General features: G+C 33.8%; 1 protein-coding gene across 2 annotated transcripts in view; it reads left to right on the forward strand.

Annotated features, from left to right (window-relative positions):
* The window catches only part of LOC125660174 (conserved oligomeric Golgi complex subunit 4-like), a 23,786-nt gene extending 2,213 nt beyond the window's left edge, over positions 1 to 21,573 (forward strand). Inside the window, exons 4-22 of one of the 2 annotated variants that reach the window (XM_048892016.2) lie at positions 792 to 893; positions 1,838 to 1,910; positions 2,588 to 2,781; positions 3,036 to 3,192; positions 3,534 to 3,640; positions 3,750 to 3,802; positions 4,481 to 4,577; positions 6,400 to 6,439; positions 6,614 to 6,732; positions 7,017 to 7,102; positions 10,476 to 10,695; positions 11,108 to 11,170; positions 11,788 to 11,844; positions 13,701 to 13,847; positions 14,186 to 14,269; positions 14,480 to 14,581; positions 15,318 to 15,446; positions 18,468 to 18,559; positions 19,004 to 21,573. In XM_048892016.2, coding sequence (XP_048747973.1) covers positions 792 to 893; positions 1,838 to 1,910; positions 2,588 to 2,781; positions 3,036 to 3,192; positions 3,534 to 3,640; positions 3,750 to 3,802; positions 4,481 to 4,577; positions 6,400 to 6,439; positions 6,614 to 6,732; positions 7,017 to 7,102; positions 10,476 to 10,695; positions 11,108 to 11,170; positions 11,788 to 11,844; positions 13,701 to 13,847; positions 14,186 to 14,269; positions 14,480 to 14,581; positions 15,318 to 15,446; positions 18,468 to 18,559; positions 19,004 to 19,046 — 1,965 coding nt within the window. In that variant the 3' untranslated portion in view covers positions 19,047 to 21,573. The remainder of the gene's footprint in view (positions 1 to 791; positions 894 to 1,837; positions 1,911 to 2,587; positions 2,782 to 3,035; positions 3,193 to 3,533; positions 3,641 to 3,749; positions 3,803 to 4,480; positions 4,578 to 6,399; positions 6,440 to 6,613; positions 6,733 to 7,016; positions 7,103 to 10,475; positions 10,696 to 11,107; positions 11,171 to 11,787; positions 11,845 to 13,700; positions 13,848 to 14,185; positions 14,270 to 14,479; positions 14,582 to 15,317; positions 15,447 to 18,467; positions 18,560 to 19,003) is intronic. The other variant, XM_048892043.2, reaches the window with a different exon arrangement.
* Positions 21,574 to 22,732: the final 1,159 nt, after the last annotated feature.

A 22,732-nucleotide genomic window follows, 5' to 3' on the forward strand; every position in this document is an offset into this window, starting at 1 on the left:
TTATAATCACCCCCGCTAATTATCACCAATCAACGGCAGGGCAATTTCAGTGAGCAGGCTTAGGCAATTATCAGCTATTAGTCCTCAAGGTATCAAAGTTTGGAGCAGATAATAAGTTATGTAAATTATAATCAACTGAGTTCAAATAATTGTTTTTGAAATCTGAGTATGGCGGATACACCGAAATCTAAGCGTGTTGGACAAAACAAAAACTGGAATCATTAAATACCCCTACCATAACGAGTCATTTACGACCACTGGACGCCAGGATTATCCAGGCATTCAAAGCACGATGTAGTAGATAAAATTTGTTTGATTTCTTATGACAGCTAATAATAAGTTATGTATATTATAATCAACTGAGTTCAAATATGCAGTATTGTTTTTGAAATCTGAGTATGGCGGATACACCGAAATCTAAGTGTGTTGGACAAAACAAAAACTGGAATCATTAAATACCCCTACCATAACGAGTCATTTACGACCACTGGACGCCAGGATTATCCAGGCATTCAAAGCACGATGTAGTAGATAAAATTTGTTTGATTTCTTATGACAGCTGTACACATACCCCCTCCTCCGATATAATGCCACCCCCGTTATAATGCCAAAATTGCCGAGGTACAAATGTTGGCGTTATAACGGGGGATCACTGTAGTATGAACATACCAAAGTATTCAAATCCCCCATGACAGGAGAATGTTTTGTTTTCCCTTTATGGAGGAATGTATATTTTTCTGGAGAAATAAGTACATGAACTGACTGACCATGGTGTTCTTTTTGACCTGTAGAGCCAAGTCACAGCTTGCATAACTCGAGTAGAAGACATCTTGGATCTGAAGTTTTGTACTGATGGAGTGCAGACGGCTCTTCAGAATGAGGACTATGAAAAGGTAAGTGTCAACAAGTGGAGGCTTGCTTTGTATTACTGTCGACATGCCTGCTTTAAGGTGGCTCAACACACCCAATATAATTCTCTTGATTTAGAGGCAAATGTTATTAACAAAAATGTATTCAATGGTAAAAATAAAAGAAAATGTGTGCTCAGGAGGTATACTACATTGTCATAATGGCTGACTTCCTTTTTAAACATGAATGGAAATATATAAATATCAGCAATATTTGCCTATTTCATTTAGATTTAATTGCTTAGCTTAGTAGGTTAGCATTTCAATTGCTTAACTGAATATTATGGGTTCGAATCCAGCAGGGTTTTTTAAAAAAAATTTCATATTACTTTCTACTAAAACTGCATTTTCTGACTAAATAAAGTACATGTAAATTTGAAGGTTTTCAATTTCAAAATATTGTTGTAGATAACCTCCACTTTTCATCCATATCAAATTTCTCTGGCGTAGTATTCCTCCTTAAACTTTAAAGCAAGCAAAAGTGTGTCCTGTAGTTGAACTAGCTCCTGAGATGTAAGGATCTGTAGTCCAGCAGAGCTCAAAGTAATGGATGGCCCTGCAAAATATGGACTTGAGCTAGCACTTTCTAAAGAGCATGTGCCTTTGGGAAGAGTTAATTAGAATGCTTATCAAAATTCCTCCACAACTGACCCTTTTGACCTACTTTTCATAAACTTTAATCTTGGGTATATCTTTTGAACCAAAGGAGATAGGGTTTAGAAATGAAGTGATGATATCGATAAAATGCAATTGTATATCTATTATTGTGAATGAAAAAGAAGATGCTTATACATGTAATGCATTTCAATTCTGCATAGATGATGGCAACTCTTCAATGAAAGAAATTATACTGGCTCTGAAATGTGTCTTTGTGCTGTGAATGTAAATTATAGAAAATGTGACTTTCTTTGTTTTCTTGTTTATACCAGGCTGCGGGTCATGTTCACAGGTTCAGGAGTTTGGATGAGAACATTTTAAGAATGTCAGAAGAATCGGATGAAGGTGAGGTTTTACATTCTGAGTAGGGGTGCAACGATACACTTGCCTCACGATACGATACATATCATGATACAGACTTGACGATATGATATGTATCACAATGCTTTTAAGATGCTATGAATAATAACAAATGAACAATTACATTGCTTTTTGTATCATTTAATTACACTTTACTGTTACAACTGCATGCTTTTCTTTAAGAAGATCAAAACATCTACATGATCTACGTTTATTTTATCTGTCGCACGGAATCCAAAATGCTCCCATATTGGATATTAATGGGTTGTAGGGGGAGAAATGGTTCAGCGGCACCGCATTTTCCATTACCGGAAGTCATTTTTACATCATAATTTTAAAGCCAAATCGAATGGTTCAAATTAATCCAGACTAAGAATACATGAACACTGTATGGTGTAAAGTATCATGAATCAAACTGTAGCACAATATTACCGTAATATACCATCTCAGTGATCTCACAGTTAATCGTTGCACCCTTAATTTTGAGGAGACTGTTGTTTGTAATGTAGTGATGTCTGGTTGTACAGTATGTCTCATATTAGTGCAGCATATTCATGTAGTAAAAACCTGTTAAAGAGAGTTAGAGCTTCTCTGGCATTTCTACCAATAAATTTTGGTGATAATTTTAAAAATACACTGGAATAATGGTTTTCGTGGTACAGGGGGCACACTGGACATGTCCTTTGGACTTCTACAAGAAGCAGAGGAAAAGCTCAAGTCTATTGTTAACACCAAGTTTGATGCTGCAGTCCATTCCGGAGATTTTGCATCCATAGAAAGATTCTTCAAGATCTTTCCACTGATTGGTCTACACGAGGAAGGGCTGGCTAAATTTGGAAAATTTTTGTCTTCACAGGTAAAATTGTATATTCTGTGCTTGACAGCTTATTGTCTTAGCATGTAGACACGGCACATCATCAGACTTTCTTTCTATGACACTGAGTCTTTTTTTGATACAGTGAGTAATTTATGAAGGGCAATATGATCTGTCCTACAGATCAGAGAATGGCAGAGTTAATTACCATTGTTAAGGTGGCTGCAACACACTTGCAATGCATCAGAATCCTGGTTGAGGTATGAATATAAAGAATGATTTTGTGTATTTCACAGATATCAGAAAAAGGTCGTGGTAATTTGAAGATAGCTGAGTCTATGGGCAGCCGTGACAAGAATGCCAATGTGATCTATGCAGAAACAGCCACCAAGTTGTTTGAAGGCATAGCCAATGTGGTGGAAGTTAGGCAGCCATTAGTGGAAACGTACTTTGGTATGAGTATATGTCATTTACATGTAGACTCAAAAAGGGGAGGGGAACCAGTTGTGAGGATATCACCTTAGACCCTTTAGATAGGGCAGACCTTCTTTGTAATAAATAGTCAGAGTTGGACTACCTATCAGAAAATTTTCTGGATCTGCATCTGTCTAGTCTTATACATGATTCGATAAGTTCTTGGGGTCTGAGGCTTGAAATTTTAACACTTTTGGTTTTGACATTTTGTTTGATGTAAATGTATACATGCAGAGGATAGGAATGTCTGTATGACTAAACAGTCAGCCAGGAACTTTGTTTTCAATTCATATTATTGAACAAATTAAAATTTTGTACAGGTTCAGGTAGACTTTTTTACCTCATGAAAATCCTTCAAAAGGAGTGTGATAGACAGGCCAGACAGATACTAGAAAAGTTCAAACTGAAGCGAGACTTTGACTCTATGGTAAGAGCAGAAATCAATCTCTTTTATCAGAGTGTTTAAACAAGTTATGCTCAGTTTTCATACTCAATGTGTGAAGAATAACACTGAAAAAAGACGTGCACTTTTGTAGGTTCAGCAGGTCCAGCAGAATGCCGTCTTCCATCGTCCTAATGCAACCGAAAAGTACGTCATTTTCTACAGTTTACTGTACACGTATACAGCTGACTTAATTTAATGATTTTTAATATATCTGTTCATAAACACATTCATATGATGTTATGACTAGGTTATAATCACCTCAATGTTGATGTCACAATCTTAGTCTACAGTGAATACAGCAAAAATCAAACTGCACTGAAAATATGATTATACTCAGTGTTACTTACAATGTAAATCTTCATTCGTATTTTGGTGGATAGAGTACTTAGACAATGGAATCTTTTAAAATATGGTCTTATTATCCTCTTGTTACAAAGTTACAGTATAGGAAATTGACTGGGTGTGTCTGGACATTGTTTTGGACACTATATAAAGATCCCAGATTTCAAACTTCTTATGTTATGACAGGTAAGGAGAAGACCATGCCTACTGATTTCTTAGTCAAAAGTCACAGGTCTATATTAAAGCCAGTAATTTTATGTTCATTACAAGGGGGGTGTTCCGCTGGGTAATTTTGGTTATTCCAATTTTGACAAAATAAAAATAATTAGGCAGTTTCAAGGCAGTAAATGTTAGGGACTGGCAAACATATCTTCCATTTGCAAATGTCTCAAGAAATTGCCATTAATATTTCTCACAGTTTATCTGTAGTTTTAATCATATGGACATCTGAATAATACCATAATGACTTTTCATTTTCAGATTTGATCCTAAAGTTTTAGATGTATTATTATCTGAAGTGGTGCTACTAAATACCAGAACAGAGCTCTACCTGCGATTTTTCAGAAGGAGGGCTGTGGTACGTATTTTATGGTATAAATGTACTGATATTACTATCTCACTGATGGGGATGTAGGTCAGTGCCCTTAATGAAGAGGTACATGTGGACTTGCAGCTTCTTTTCTATGTAGTGTAAAACTTTTCTAATGCAGACATTGTGCGGTCCAGCTTAAAACCTTGATTTCTATTGTCACTGATACTCTGTATTCCAAGTGTTGATCTTTTTTAGATTATAAGAATGTCCAGATTATAGAGGTTTCACTGTACTTGTAGTATCAGTGTGTACGATTACGATATTTGTTAACAGATTATAGAGGTTTCACTGTACTTGTAGTATCAGTGTGTATGATTACGATATTTGTTAACAGATTATAGAGGTTTCACTGTACTTGTAGTATCAGTGTGTATGATTACGATATTTGTTAACAGATTATAGAGGTTTCACTGTACTTGTAGTATCAGTGTGTGCGATTACGATATTTGTTAACAGATTATAAAGGTTTCACTGTACTTGTAGTATCAGTGTGTATGATTACGATATTTGTTAACAGATTATAAAGGTTTCACTGTACTTGTAGTATCAGTGTGTGCGATTACGATATTTGTTAACAGATTATGAAGGTTTCACTGTACTTGTAGTATCAGTGTGTACGATTACGATATTTGTTAACAGATTATAAAGGTTTCACTGTACTTGTAGTATCAGTGTGTACGATTACGATATTTGTTAACAGATAATAGAGGTTTCACTGTACTTGTAGTATCAGTGTGTATGATTACGATATTTGTTAACAGATTATAAAGGTTTCACTGTACTTGTATTTTAGGGTGTACGATTACAATATTAGTTAACAGGTTATGAATTCCACAATTCCCTACAAGCTAGTGACACGATACAATACTGTACATTTAATATACATTTATTGCATGATAGTGGGGGAGATATGAAGATCTATTTGCCCAAGAGAAATCATATTTCCAGAGGGCAACTAGATAATATTATTTCTTTTGTCATTATCCTGACAATATAATATTTATATGAAATAAAACAAGTTTAAAGCTACAGTACATGTACATGTGTTTTAATTTACATGTAATACAATTGTAGTTATAGCAAAACAGCACAGATCACATTGATCTGATCACAAGTTTCGTAAATTTATCACCCCCTTCTCTCTCTATTGGCAGAAGTTTTGGGGCAGTGGTCGTTGCTTCTGGTCCAACACACACCCCACCCACCCCCCTTATTTCTTGTATCGGCATGATGGCCCTCAACAGCACATTATATCGCGTTTGAGAATTCATATGACCTAATCTAATATATTATAAATTTATATTACATATATTTTTTCTGTTTTCTAACCTTAATCAGCAGAGAAAGGTACACAAAATGAGCAGGGGTGAAACAGTTCATCACATGACCTAATTTTGCCCAATCACGTGACAAACTGTTTCCCGTTCACGTGAGAAACTATTGCCCAATTAGCAGATTAGGTGATAAAACAATTATTTTCATGCCTACTCAGGAAATACTCAAAAGTATTGCCCCTTGGTAGTGAAGAAGACCAGGGAAACTCTTGTCCTCTGCCTACAGCCTCTGACGACAGTTTTCCAGGTCTTCACCACTTCCTTGGGGCAATAGTCTTGACTGTTTCCCGAGTAGGCATGAAATAATTGTATACCTGTAATAAACTTTGAAATCGTGTGTAAATTCAGAATGTGTAAATTCAGAATAGATTGGTGCTCCAGCAGTGACTATAAATTCACCTACAGTGTATTCCATGCATCATAACATGGGTATTCAGTTATAACCGTTTCATTGAAATTATTTTTTTTTCCAGGGTGATATGGAATTGGCATATAGTAATGAAACTCTTAAGGGTAAGATCAACATGTTATCCATTATCTTTAAGAGGATTCTATACAAAGAATGATTGATGTTTGTAATATAAGACAAAATGTTTTATTTTTAGAGAATTTGATAAAGCTACATGCATATATTTGTTTGTTGATGGAAAAAAAATTCTTATTTATTTTTTGTTTGTGTCATTTCAGAAAAAGTTATGGAAATAGACAGTTTTATATCTAACTGTGATTTAAACCGTCTAATGCAAGACTTAATAGGAAATTACATCATGATGGAAGAATATTTTATGAGAGAAATGGTCTTAAAGGTACAGGATATAAGATTTAATCACAAGAATTTTAATATATTCAAAAAACTATTTACTGCATCTTGAACTTTTTTTTTAAAGTATCCATTGTTTTATACATATGCTCATACAAACATACATGTACAGTATATATTACTTTTAAAAGTATATATAATATAATGAATTTGATAGTATATATAATATAATGAATTTGATAGTATATATAATATAATGAATTTGATAGGAATAATATATTTTGTATATTAAAGTCTCTTGGTCATACATGTCCTGTATATTTGTTTTAGGCTGTTTCCATGGATACAGTAGACATGACTTCACATACATCCAGTATGGTGGATGACTCATTTTATATAGTTAAGAAGTGTGTCAGGTATGAAAATATCTTCCTTTAAGGATACCACAACACATTTCAATGTATTTCAATTAATTATCATTAAATTTTGACTATATGATCGCTTTTTCTGACATTCCACAATTGCCAGGGATCTAGGTAAAGATATTTACTGAAAACAATGTATTTCAGTTGCTTGAACAAATTAAAAAATAAGTCATCAAGCACTGACAAGCAGTGATGGATTTATGGTACTACAGAATTTTTGAAGTTGTTGTTATAATGATCTTAAGTTTACACAATTGCTACTATCAATCAAATCTTTTTATAGAAACATTTACCAGTTTCACAGAGACTAAGAGTGATTAACCAAAACAATTTCTTAAGAATTGGTGGTCCCTCACTTTACTTTGTGTGTTTTACAAATTAATTTTGGGTTGTATTAGTCAAGAAATGAAATGTACCTGTCTAACTTGTATTATCTTATTTCCAATACACCAACAGACTTCATTGGGGCATATCTGTTGATGAGAATACAAGATTTATGTACAGACTTATGGCCTGTGTATACAGAAAAACACAATATGTTTGTGTTGATAGATTTTGAGATGCAGGTCTTCAACCTAACTTTTTATGTCACCAGTCCAGCTGGTCTGATGGGGTATAATTTCAACCAGTCCGCAGAAAAAATTACCAGTCTTAGAGAGTTTTCCAGAAATAATTAAACATATTTCGTTAATGTTATTGAAATGAAATTTAACTCAATATGCCTCAGACAATATCGAACACTTATGTAGGATTTATATTTACGAATCAGATTCGTCTAATATCTACAGAGCATGCCAAATGTGTTTATAAGATTTCATAAGTATATTTTCCAAAATGATGCTTTAGAAAATTAACAAGTCCCATCGGACTGACTAAAACAAATGTCAGTCAGTCCGCCAGACTTATAACCAGTCACGGACTGATGGGAATATGTTAATTTCGAGCCCTGAGATGCTTTTGACTTAATACCATGGTCATTTATGTACAAGGTTTTTAAAATTTATGTAAGAAATTAATTTCCTGTGCTTCATTGAAAGTATCCCGGTGTGAAGTGTTACAGTTCATACCCTCATTTATTGTCAAAAATGAAATTTATTTTCTATATTTACAGTACATGCACTTGTTTCTGTAAATAAGTTATGACATCTGTATACTCATAAAAACAAATGTTATTACTAGTATACTGATGTCATAACTTATTTACAGAAACAAGTGCCTGTGATTTACAGTCTAATCTCATTTCTGTCGGAATTCCCAGCTGTTAGAATAGACGTACTATATTTATCCAGATTCGTGTTTGCATTGTTCACAACTGTAACACATTATTGAGGAAATGGCTATCATTACAATTTGTAGAGATATCAAAGGCATAATGTTGGAAATGTAAATATTTGGTTTGGGTAACAATATGATTTACTTGGTTTACGATTTTAAATACAATATCGAAGGGTCTGCTCTTCAGCATGGCAACCTGTCTGAACAATTCAATATTCAGAGAAGTGACCCTCTGGCCCCACCCTTATTTATCTCTAGTGCAGAAATACTCACCATTTTGGGGTTGGTTCTGCAAACTTTATTCTATTATGAATACATTTTTCAGATGATCTACAAATGAATAATAGTTCTCAAATTCCCACCATTGATATAATGGTTAAGCAGTTTTCAAATTCCCACCATTCATACAATGGTTAAGCAGTTCTCAAATTCCCACCATTCATACAATGGTTAAGCAGTTCTCAAATTCCCACCATTCATACAATGGTTAAGCAGTTCTCAAATTCCCACCATTCATACAATGGTTAAGCAGTAGAGTAGAAGGATTTTAACACTATAAGAAGACTCACTGTCATAAAAACACTTCTACTTCCAAATTATACCTTATATTTTCTTCAATGCCAAATCCTAATCAAGAAAAATTGAATTCACTAATACAAGATCTCTTTCAATTCGTAAGGAAAGCTAAATGTGATAAAGTTAAAAGGAATATGTACATGTTAGAAGGGCTGAATATAACTGACATAGAAAATTTCTTACTACCTCATGATATCAGTATGGTCTAAAATAATCACTGAAATTCCACGGAGTTCATTGAATGTATAATAATGATAATGAAATATAAGTAACATTTCTTACCTTGTTTGAAGTGGAATGGATAATTACCTCAACAGGTATAAATCATATGTAAATGAAAAGTGAAGATAACGAACATTGATCAATCTCATACATGTAACTCCTATAAGCATTACAAAATAGAGAGTTGGGAAAACACAAACCCCTGGACACACCAGAGGTGGGATCAGGTGCCTAGGAGGAGTAAGCATCCCCTGTCGACTGGTCGCACCCGCCGTGAGCCTTACATCCTGATCAGGTAAACGGAGTTATCCGTAGTCAAAATCAGTGTGCCAAGAACGGCCTAACAATCAGCCTGAAACATGTCAGACAGCGTTTGACCCAATGATAGGTTGTATTGGCAAACTAGATCGTGCTAACAACCATGGAATTTGTTAAATGCTGATTTTAAACGAGACTTTTGGAACCCCTGCACCATCAACTTGTTTGTCAGTAGCCTGCTTTGATTTAAAAACTGACCATATGCAAAACAAGCTCTTGAGTATCAAAATAGTTGAGAGATGTAAACACCATATGCAGGTGATAATGGAATATTGCTACATAAATATGGGAACTTGACGATGGAGAAGCGGAATTCATCCTGTTTGTCATAAAGTTGAGTTGTTAGTTTGCCATTAATATCTATTTTCTATAAAATATCTAAATATGAAGTATAAATAAGACACATTAAGATTTCTTGTCGAGGATCCACTGTCAGATGTTGAAATTTGGTGTGTGTGTTCTGAGTATTGCAGTCATTTAATTGTATTCAGGTATTTAGTTCGGGAATTTTGAAAATGAAATTGTTGTTAGAATAAGAAAGCTGTATGTAAGTGATGTTGTATTTAATTAAAATCTGGAAATAACCTGATAAATTTTAGGAACCAATTAGCGTTTAAAACCAATATGTTGAAATCAGGTAACTTTTAACACTATTTAAATTTGGAAGTACAAGACCTAAATAAAATATTAAAGTTATCGACCCCACTTTAGACGTCCAACCATCTGAAATGCCTTGGTTTGTGGATGATATTTTAAACTCAGTAAAGAGACTTTACATAAAGAGACTCCATTACTGAAAAATGACACTATTTTTGAGGTCAAAATGTTAATGATCAAGATCACTCTCAGCGGAGGACAGAAATAAATTGGTTTGTTGGTTTGATATAATGAAGAGTTCCACTACTCTATATTTCTGTAAAAGTTGTTTTATGTTTTTATTTTCCTGTCTTACAGTCAGTTTTCTCCTTTACAGGAGAGCCATTTCAAGTTCCAGTGTGGACGGGCTTTGTGCAATGTTGAACCACGCCAGTACTGTGTTAGAACAGGACTTCAGGGAGGTGTTGTTCTCACGAGTGAGGGCCGGTTTTCCTTCAGGCTTCGATCTCTCTCAGGCCTATAATATGGTGCAGTCCAGCATACAGCAAGGAAAATTACAGAGTGCTGACCAGGAGAAGGCCAAGACAACCTTCCTGGTAAAAGCCATCAATTTTATTATTGTTCAAATACTGTATTGTTGGAAATTTTGGTTCAGTGATAATTTTGTTTGAATGCCTTGTGAAGAGATTTTGCCCCATTTTAAATTTACCTGTAGAGGTTTCTTGTAATTCGGAGTTATACAGATTTTGTTCTGTCAGCAGTTTTAGACATGTCTACAAATAGCTGCAATAATGTAGCCCTCTCTGATTTTTTTTTTTTTTTTTTTTTTTTTTTTTTATAGAGATCCCGAAAACATCAGAATTAAAAAAAAAATTGGATAGGGCTACATTATTGCAGCTAGTCTACAGATGATCCAGATAAAGTTTTTCCATTATACAATTATTGTCCTGCATAACAATATGTAAGTCATATTTACATAATGTCAAATTGAATGATTTTCTACTGTAGGCAGCCATGAATAATGCAGAAGTCAGTTGTGAATATTGCAAATCCTTGAAATCCAATATAGAGGTGAGAGTATATATATACATATAAGTTGTTTAGAATATATTGCAAAGATCATTTGAAATAATCTATAAAATGTTAAACCTGATTAAGGTTAGTCAAGACAGAGTTTTAATGGAATTTAACAACACCTATTTTAGACAGAGTTTTACTGGAATTTAACAACACCTATTTTAGACAGAGTTTTACTGGAATTTAACAACACCTATTTAAAAAAAAAGAAAAAAAAGAAATAAAATAAAGATAAGTAAGCTATGAGACACCAAGTGAACTTCTCTTGAATGAAAACTGTAGGATATGTGCAATGAAGTGGTGTTACAAATCAAAAAAATGTCTAATGTACATGTGGCAATGAATTGCTATTGTACATGTGGCAATGAATTGCTATTTTGATGTTAAATCACCAAGAAAAAACTGAAAACTCTTGTGGGACTTCACTTAGTGATCTACAAATCACCAGCCTAATGCTTTCTTCCACTGAACTAGTGAGATAAATGATGAAATTTAAAAGGACAAAGAACGTGTTTCTGATATTACTTATACCACAATGACATACTTTTGGTTGAAAAATTATGATATGTTATCCTCCTTATTCCTTAATGTTGTGTGCTATACGATTACAGGAAGAAGTACAGAGGTTATTTGGTAAAAGTTCTGAGCAGAGTAAAGCAAAACTACAGGTAAATATTTCTGAAGAACAATCAGTTCTATTTAGGTTGTTTGCTTTTTTGCATTTCAAGAAGTGGTGTATGTTTTGGTTAAGTGAGAAAGCATGGAAAGGAGTTCTTGTTAATCAATTTTCGGAAATAAAAGCTTCTTTAATGTAGATGTAATTGTGAGGCAGAGTAGTTGAGCGTCTGTAAGTTTAACCAACAATTTGATAATGTTTATTACAAACACTGTTACAGTGAATTTACAGATAGAACAAAGTTTTTCTGAATCCTTTAGCAACATTCTCCTTATTTCTTTATCTAATGGTACCTTCACACTCACGGATTTTTCTTACGGATCCTTACGTATTCCACAAATCCGTTAAAGTACACGGATTGTTACGATTTAGACACTTTAAAGACCTATTTAAGAACATTTTAAGAGCGTTTCCGAGTATTTACGGGCCATTTATGGTTTATTACGAGTTCTTGCGATGCATTTACGGCACACATTTACGATTTGTTCCGAGTGAACACGGATAAATACGAGCAATTTACGACATTTTACGAGTTTTTTTGGGGATTGTTACAAGTATGTTATGGAAATTTACGATTTAGCTTAGCATTTACGTGTAAATCATGACCTGTTAACATGTTGATAACGTGCTGTTACGAATAGGTAAGAGTTAGTTACGATTGTTTACGTTTTTGACTCAAAAGTGTTTGCAATTGGCTTTGTATCATCATTCGACAACTGACATTACATGTAACAGCATGTATGTATATTGTATGCCTGATGTGTAACTTCTTTGATGTCTTGATAACAACTGAAAGAAACTGTCAGATTTTGCGTCTTTTATACCTTTCCTTAATCGTAAAGTCTAAGTATGTACATGTACTAGTAAAGTAATCATGTTTACACGTAAAGTGCTTGTAATGACTCTGAACAATCCGTAAAGCGATTGTAACCTGACATGAATGAAATCGTAAATATCACTTAGGCATTTGTAATAATCCGTAAACAACTCGTAAAACTATCTGTAACATATCGTAAACTAACCACAAAGATTCGTAAAAAAAAACAAACAACTTTTTACCAGTGTTTTACGGATTCTTACGAGCAGTTTACGTGTTCTTGCGACCAGTTTGCGATACTTACGGATTGTTACAAGTTATTTACGGAAAATGAAATCTGTGGACAGTTGTGAACATTTTTATGACATGTCAAAAAATTTGCCCCTACTTTCACGGATCCTTGAGAGTTGTGACGAGTTATTAACGGATACCGACAAGTGATTTACAAATGCTTGCGATTGACTACGAGTCGGAGATCCGTAAGGACTTGTAAGAAAAATCCGTGAGTGTGAAGGTAGTATTAAAGAAATGGTTTCAATGAATTCAGTTGTTACTTGACAGAAATTATTTTTATTGACAAGTTTGATTTGATTCAGATCTGGATGAGTTAGGTGATTTCAAAACATGAACATTAATACGAAGCTGAAAAGGTTACTTTCATATGTTTTTATTTTGAGTAGGGTTTTTTATGTAATAATTAATCATAAACAAAGAGGAATATGTTGAAGGGTATACTAAGCTTTGTAAACTGCTTATCTCATTCAATATTTAGTTGCGAATTGTAGAAAGAAAATCATAATATGGATATGCATACTGTAGCGAATTACAGATATCTCATACTAAATCCATGGGTCCCTAGAAATTCACTGTAACAGAGTTTTATTGTAGTTAACCAGGGAATACTTGCTTTTGCAAATTTTTAATCAGAATAGATATTAATGCTGTGCTTTGGGTTCCTGGTATTGACAACCAAAGCACATGGAAAAAAATCTTTAGATTAATTTGATTACAACTGTTTCTATTTATTACAGAGTTGTGTGACAGACTTGGGTAATGTGGCAGTGCGATTAAAAGATGTGGTAAACTTTGGGTTTTCCCAGCTTAACAGTAGTGCCATTAAGCCGCGGTTAAAACCTTTAACAGATGCCTTCCTGTCCACTAGTCACAACGTGTCTGAGGTATGGTCATCAACATGAAGATTTTTACACTCTCTTCAGTTTACAATGAATTTGTTTTTGCTAATAAATGTACTGAGTTGGAGTTAGCTAATGCAGTCACAAATTTCTTACGATACATGTCATGATGGTATCATTCGACTCATTATGACTTGAAACAGGTATTGTATTTTTGTATTGGAAATAGTTCTTGTTTAGAGATGGTATTGAGTATTAAAATCACAGGTAGGGTTTCACCTGTAAAGCTTTGACAGTAAAATTATACAGTTTCTTTACAATATGAAAATGGTTTTTACGAAATAAAAATTAATCGAACTTTGTACTATTTTTCTCAATTGTAGGATGATTTCTCCAATTATGAAGCCAATGATCCATGGGTCCAGTCCTACATTTTGCAAGTAGATGGCATGTTAGCCACATTCAAAGTGGGTGCTTGTTCTATTTCCATAGCATACATATAGTTAACATTAAATATATGATTAATTATGTCGCCTGAATAGCATGATGTTGCCAGCGTCTGTATGTATGTCAAGGTGGCATTACACTTTCACAATAGAGCACTGCAATTGCTAGCAACTAATGTGTTCTTTGGAACATTTGTTTATGATGTACTGAAGGATTTTTTTTTCTGACAGAGTGCTCTTTCACCGGGAAACTATGACACATTTGTTGGTCATGTGACTACAGAGGTGACATCACAGTTAGAAAAGGCAGTTCTCAAAACAAGTTTTAACAGAGTGAGTTCATACCACCCAAGATATCAACCACTCTGTTGACTTAGGTAGTCAATGCAATCAATGATAATAATGTGCTACAAGCATTAATGAATTTAATGGTGAGACTATGGTCTTAAAATGTCCTCAAAACAGAAAAAATTAGGTACTAAGTGCCATGAGCACTTGGATCGCCTCGGTCGATTCCATCTAACCTCGGATGTATGATGTTTTCCACCATAGTACGTATACAGTGACATATAACAGCATGTTTAACGTCACTGATCAACTGGAACTACAGACAGCCCCTGCGAAATACAGTCCATTTTAACATATCTTTTTTATAACACTCGCAATGTTTGTAATATATGTTGGATTTTTTTCTTGAAATAGAGGGAAGTTTTTTAAGGAAAACTCGATAAATTCATTTTAAAAAAACATATTTTGATCACTACTTTCAAAAAGTGGAAGTTTTTCCGGGAGAGTAAATAGACGACTGCATCGCAAATGTTAGGCGTAGCTACATATCAATTCATGTCAAACATCCAAGGCTAGATATAGGGTACCGAAATCTGCCGAAGTTTGCTGAATGTTCCATGAGCTAACCTAGAGAGCATTCAATCTTCAATAGGATTTAGAATAAAATAAATCAGTAGCTATCTTCACACAGAGAAACATGCATGTAATAAAAGTATTGAAAGATTTTGAATAAAATGTTCGGCAAACCATAAAGATGTAAATGAAAAATTCTGTTTTTCAGCTGGGTGGTTTACAGTTTGACAAAGAGTTACGTGCCCTTGTTGGGTATTTATCCTCTGTTACCACATGGACAATCAGAGATAAATTTGCACGATTAACACAAATGGCAACCATTCTCAACCTGGAGAGAGTAAGTTATTTCAAACATGATATTGTTCCTTGTTAAAGTGATACCCATTAGTTTTAGTAATGCAGGCAACTCGAGATAGCTCGAACTTCAAACTATCAAAGTTCTTGATCTTGAGAAGTGAAATCATGGTCTCAGTTTTTTTTCTCTCTATATAATTAAGCAAATTTACTGTTGATCTCAAGAACTCACGATTTCTCAAAGTTCTTGATCTCTCAAAGTGAAAAACAAATTTCATTATTTTTCACTTCAAGGGGTGGTAGTTTGTACACACCATCAATCAAGCATATAATTATTTCAACTTGGACTCTGCCTGGGTCATGGTGAATGCCTGGGGATAGTGTTTACATACTTGTAGGTAACACAACACCTATGCTTTATTTCGGGGTAGATAATCAGGTGTTTAAATGGTCAGTTTTATCCCCACACTTGTGCTTTGTTTTTATACCCCCCGCAACAAGTTGTGGGGGGGTATACTGGAATCAGGTTGTCCGTCTGTCTGTCCGTCCGTCCGTCCGTCCGTCTGTAGACGCAATGGTTTCCGGACTCTAAAGCATTATCCTTTCCACCTACCATCACCATATCATATATGTGGACTACCCATGAGATGAAGATGTTCCCTATCGATTTTGGGGTCAAAAGGTCAAAGGTCAAGCGCACTGGACATTGAAGTAGGAATATGGTTTCCGGGCTCTAAAGTGTTATCCTTTCCACCTACAGTCACCATATCATACATATGGACTACCCATGGGATGAAGATGTTCCCTATCGATTTTGGGGTCAAACGGTCAAAGGTCACGCACACTGGATATCGAAGTAGCAATATGGTTCGGTTTCTCATGCCATTTCTTTCTTGCACTCAGAAAAGAGGTAGTTTATACCTATTACCAACACCCTTTGGGAGATTGGGGTAAGCGGGGGGTATTCTTAGTGAGCATTGCTCACAGTACCTCTTGTTTAGGTATATGTTGAATTGCACAATTTTAAAGTATTCCACCCTCCTGTGACGTTACAAGATTTTACAAAATCAATGATTTATTTAGTACCATCAATTTTGTTGGAGTCTTTTTCAATAGTTATTGTTAAAAAATCTTGTTGAGCATGAAATATTTCAAAAGTCTAAGTTATTCATGAATAATCAATAATATGTTTCAAAATATTGATTCCAAGGGCAATAACTCTATTTCTATTACATCCTTTATCAAGTTCATTTTGTAGTAAATTTTCCTTACTTGTATTTTGTACACAATTTTTTTTCATAAATTATTATGAATATCAGAATATCGTTTTAACCAGTTTTTGTGAAATTTATAAAAATTCTGTTGAAGGAAAATTGCAATTTTCTGACGTTGATATGTACATGATTTTGTATTACATGTAGTATGTCTCGCATCTTTAAAAGTGTGATGATGTAAACATTTTATTTTATAATTTATTAGTTTGAATTCTAATGAATTGAAATAAATACCCATTTTAAACTTTTTATCAGAGATAATGCCAGTATGGAGTTACATTAACTATGACTGGATAGTTACACAATGCTGTGTGATTTTGAGTTACCTTAACTATGACTGGATAGTTACACAATGCTGTGTGATTTTGAGTTACCTTAACTATGACTGGATAGTTACACAATGCTGTGTGATTTTGAGTTACCTTAACTATGACTGGATAGATACACAATGCTGTGTGATTTTGAGTTACCTTAACTATGACTGGATAGTTACACAATGCTGTGTGATTTTGAGTTACCTTAACTATGACTGGATAGATACACAGTGCTGTGTGATTTTGAGTTACCTTAACTATGACTGGATAGTTACACAATGCTGTGTGATTTTGAGTTACCTTAACTATGACTGGATAGATACACAATGCTGTGTGATTTTGAGTTACCTTAACTATGACTGGATAGATACACAATGCTGTGTGATTTTGAGTTACCTTAACTATGACTGGATAGATACACAATGCTGTGTGATTTTGAGTTACCTTAACTATGACTGGATAGATACACAATGCTGTGTGATTTTGAGTTACCTTAACTATGACTGGATAGATACACAATGCTGTGTGATTTTGAGTTACCTTAACTATGACTGGATAGATACACAATGCTGTGTGATTTTGAGTTACCTTAACTATGACTGGATAGATACACAATGCTGTGTGATTTTGAAAAGTTTTTGACTTAAAGGGACTGGTTCACGATTTTTTAACAAAATATTTTTCATTTTTTATGTAAACATTAAAAATATAGCTGATTTTGTTGACAGCCAAAATTTTTACCTTCTGAACGCAAGAATTAAACCAATAATTTAGCCTTCCTTAAATCTGTGTTATGTAAACAAAGACTCGAGTATTTTCATGTATACAAACAAACCAGTGAAAATGTTATTTTTTTTATATAAAGCATTTTGATTTTGCATAGTCAAAAATATTAACTTTTAGATGACACAGTTTACCCAAAGAATGCTTGAAATGTGAAAGATATAATAAACTTATATTGATATCCATTTCTTTTGAAAGTTTCGTAAACAATAACCTACCACAATCTTTGTTTACAACACAAATAATAAATTCTCTAAAATGAGCTTCTGTGATTATGTATAACCTTAATTTTTATGTGAAATCTTTTAAACACATTAGACAATAGATTTTGATCATTAAAAGTGAAAAACAAAATTTTGGAGAAAATCATGAATCAGTCCCTTTAATTATGAGACATTAATTTAAATTTTTTTTAGAGAAATACAAAGGAAAATGTTGAAAACAATCCCTGGACATTGTAATATACACTGCCAGTTACTTTAAAATTTGAACCATATTAAATTGTCAGACCTATAATTTCCAGATTTAATTCAACTCTCTCTCAAGCACATGATCTTAAGAAGTTTTATTAAGGTCCATTGAACTTCGAGTTATTGAGAGTCACCTATAGATATAAGGGGTTCGTTAAAAAAATTGTATTTCTGATGAAAAAAATGACAGAAGGTTTAATCATTTACATTTTGTTTTTTAAAGGTGAATGAGATTTTAGATTACTGGGGGCCAAATTCTGGACCATTGACATGGAGGTTGACCCCTACAGAGGTCAGAAATATTCTCTCATTGAGGTAAGATTTTATTCTTCTCTTTTCTTTAGATTTAGCAATATATGAATACTGTAGTAACCATTGAACCTTATAATGCATTGTCACCTTAGTGCCTGTTCTGCAGTGACACTACATTAAAATTATTTGCTGTGAAATGTCATTATTTCCTCTATCTTGCGATGTCCGATTTATCAGCCAAATATAAATTTCATAAACATTTAGTTCTGATTATTACTATGTCTAAATGCAAAATTATTCACAAGATCCTTTTTTTTTGCATCATGACAACCTCACAGATTTATGCAAAAAATGAAAATCTGATGAATGTAAAGTGTATTGCAGTATTTCAGTCTTCTCACAGTTTACTACTGACTGCAGTCATGAAAGTCAAATTGGTCCAAATCTCAAATACTGTAGGAATATACGATGAAAATGTTATACAATTATTCAAATTTATTTTCTCAGGGTGGACTTCAGATCTGAAGAAATCAAGAAACTCAAATTATAAACCTTGGCAGCTGTGATACAAACTCTGTGTTCATCTCCTGATTTTTGTGTGATGTTTCTCATCTGAAATGTGATGAATTTTATGTGTATGTAGTATTCAGAGAAAGTAGTGCAAATGTTTTGTTTACCTTTAATGTGTAAATGGAGTGGGTTTGATGAAAAGGGGTCTATAAGTTTCTACTGTATTTTGTATTGGACCAAAAATGATAAAGTTGAGGATAGAGTGTCAAAGTTTTTTTACTAGTTGAAGATACAAAGAATTGAAATCCGTATATTTTCCAGGAAGATATTTACCGTTTAATTATGATGTCAAGAATACATCAATCGCATTGTAATTTGATAAAAAAGGACAGGAAATGGGTCTTACTTTGTAACTTTTTCTTAGAAAATATAGAGCAGAGATGTAGAGCAAAAAGATATGCATACATGTACATGTGGTTGAATGTGTTGGTACATCTGTAGCATGTGTTGATACATCTGTAGCAGGTGTTGATACATCTGTAGCATGTGTTGGTACATCTGTAGCATGTGTTGATACATCTGTAGCATGTGTTGATACATCTGTAGCAGGTGTTGGTACATCTGTAGCAGATGTTGGTACATCTGTAGCGTGTGTTGATACATCTGTAGCAGGTGTTGGTACATCTGTAGCGGGTGTTGATACATCTGTAGCGGGTGTTGGTACATCTGTAGCAGGTGTTGGTACATCTGTAGCAGGTGTTGATACATCTGTAGCAGGTGTTGATACATCTGTAGCATGTGTTAGTTTTTTTTATGTTGCTCTATAGTTGTGCCCATCATTTTGTAAAGAAAAGCATGCAATGAAATTGCTTATTTTCATGTAATTTTTTTTTAAGTTAAGGAAGTTTGTTGGAATTATGACATCATTCACAGAAACTGCAAACAGTATACAATAAAGCTGCATGTTATTGCAGAAGTATTTAGGACCAGATATGGGCACAATCATACCTTGTTCTTTGTGTGAATGCAAGATATGTTTAGTAATTTATGTGTTTTCTAGAGTAAGTTGTGTTTAATAATTTATGTATTTTCTAGTGCAAGTCATGTTTATTAATTTATGTATTTTCTTGTGCAAGTTATGTTTATTAATATATGTATTTTTATTGACTTGATTTGTTCATGTGCTTTGTAAAAGGTGAACATCAAATCAATTTCATACAGAATTTTCTGGACAGGCCTTGGAAGTGTGAATAGTTAAAATGATAACTTGGGATGGATGCATTTAAGAATAAGAAACATAATACAAATACTTCACATTGGGCTTTTTTCCCCACATTCATCCCATGAATAATCTACATATCAGCATGTATCAAATGTACTGATCTGTACTGTGTAACAGTGTTTACGACACATACGAGGTAGTCATTTAATCTACAATAAACGTTCTTCCCAGACAACAAATCATTGTGAATTCATTACAGAAACCAGGTTCATGAACCTCAACTTTTACATTGTTACATTCTGTAATATCTAAACATAATATTACAAAGTAGAATATTTACAGTTCCAATATTTTTGCCATTAATATCTTTGCAAATTGTAAAGATAGCCTTTTTTCATGAATGTGTTGCAGTTGTAAGCAATGTGCCTGTGACTCTTGATAAGTATTGTACGTTTTTTTTAATGGTTGGGATTCCGACAGAAATAGAATGTAAATATTTCATTTTTGAAAATACATGAGGGTATGAACTGCAACACTTCTTGCCAGCATACTTTTCATGAAGTGCTAACATGCCGCATGAAGTGCTAACGTGCCTCATGAAGTATGCCAGCTGCTGGCAGCATGATGCCTCACAGTTTATATCTTCATGTATCTTCAAAAATGAAATTTATTTCTGAAATCTTTCCTTGGTTTAAGCATTTCAAGAGACAGGTGACTGGTGTGTTGGAGTTCATTAAGTTAATACTATTGTAAATACTACATGTGTTTCTTGTTACTGAAGAAGATTTTTGAATTCTTTTGTCACAAAAATACTGTTTCTTGTTTTCGGTTTATTTTTTCTTCTTCTAAATTTTATGGATTTCTGGTGTGAAGAGAGTACACTGCAACATTGTCCAATTATTGAAAAAATGACAGCAAATGGATTGGCCCTCATAGTAGCTTGTAGTTGTTTTAAGTGCTATTTAATGTATTTATCATAAATCCTTTTACTGTGATATGAAGTGGGTACCATGCCTCTTTCAGATTGACAATCTGATATTTTCTGTTTTGAAATGTTTAGAAATCATCTCTGCATATTTGTAACATCCTAATTTTTTAAGAAATTGGAAATAAGTTGCATGTACATTAATCTTGCCAAGTAAAAAACATTCAGCAATTATATTATTTTAGCAAATGTTACGATTAAGACTTGAATGAGATTTTTTGTAAAATGCATACTGTTCTGTTTCTGTGGGATTACGTTGAGCAAAAAGCATCTGGGTATATTCATGTAACATGTTTGTTATTTTTCAGTTTTACTGAATACAATTACATAAATCTGAAAAATAAATGGTTTGTATTAAAAGGATTGTGTCATCAGCTAAAGCAATTATAAATGAGAGTTTTGAAAGAATCGAGAAAATAATTGCACACATGGATTAGATTGAACTAAAATGACGAAACTGAGCGTGGGTTAGTATCACCTTTGTTGTGACCTGGATAAAATGGGGAGTGCCGGGGTCTACAGTTCTGCCTCTAAGACAGATACATATTTACTTGGATTGGAAATGTTTTGCGATGTGAACCATCAGTTTTGTTCTGGATTCTACGTTTGAGATGTATATCCCAGATGAGTAACGAAGTCATTTCCAAATATATACATTTCCAGTGTTTAGTCTTCGATATCTTTACCATTTGAAATGATGGCCATTTTCTCATGCATGTGAACGATGTGCGTATGAATCTTAATAAATATAGTACGACTATGTTAACGGCTGGGAATATTCTGACGAAAATGAAAGTAAAATAATGTTAACATACAAAATAAACATTTTTGAAAATCCATATGGATATAAACAGCAACGCTTCATGCCGGCATACTAAGGTTCCGCATGAAGTAAACCGGCATAATAACGTTCCGCATGAAGTATTCCGGCATAATAACGCTCTGCATGAAGTATGCCGGCTAGAGTGTCAGTTCATGCCCTCATGTATTTTCAAAACTGAAATTATTTCTAACGTAATTTAGATTCCATGACCAGTCTCGCAAGGATGTTGAATTAGGGGTACGTACCATCAGTCACACTCAAGATGTTGCATGCAATCTGCATATTCCAAGTTGACTTTGCAGTTTAGGTCGGTCCTCCAAAGAACTCTAGAAATTTTTAATTATTTATACAAGTGTGTACAGTTTGACTACATTAATTATTGACGATAGAGCACATACTATTTGAATTAACAAAGTCTCATCCATCTACAACCCGTTTTATTTAATTAATTAAAGATATACACTCTCCCTCTGCCGCGCTATTGTGATGTCAAACATTGCAATTTGCCAAAAGCTAAAATTTCATCATATGCCCAAAATAATTCAGGTAAATATGAATTATTTTGGAACTAAGAATTCGTTATATTAATTAGATAGGGATCGAGGCAACAAAAATTGACAAGCGGCGAAGGAGAGCATTTCTCTCGAATGAAATGAATGGAACGGGTTGATGGGTGGAGATTTCTTAGTTTGATTT

This window comes from Ostrea edulis, chromosome 1 (genome assembly GCF_947568905.1).
Source record: "Ostrea edulis chromosome 1, xbOstEdul1.1, whole genome shotgun sequence".
NCBI lineage: Eukaryota > Metazoa > Mollusca > Bivalvia > Ostreida > Ostreidae > Ostrea > Ostrea edulis.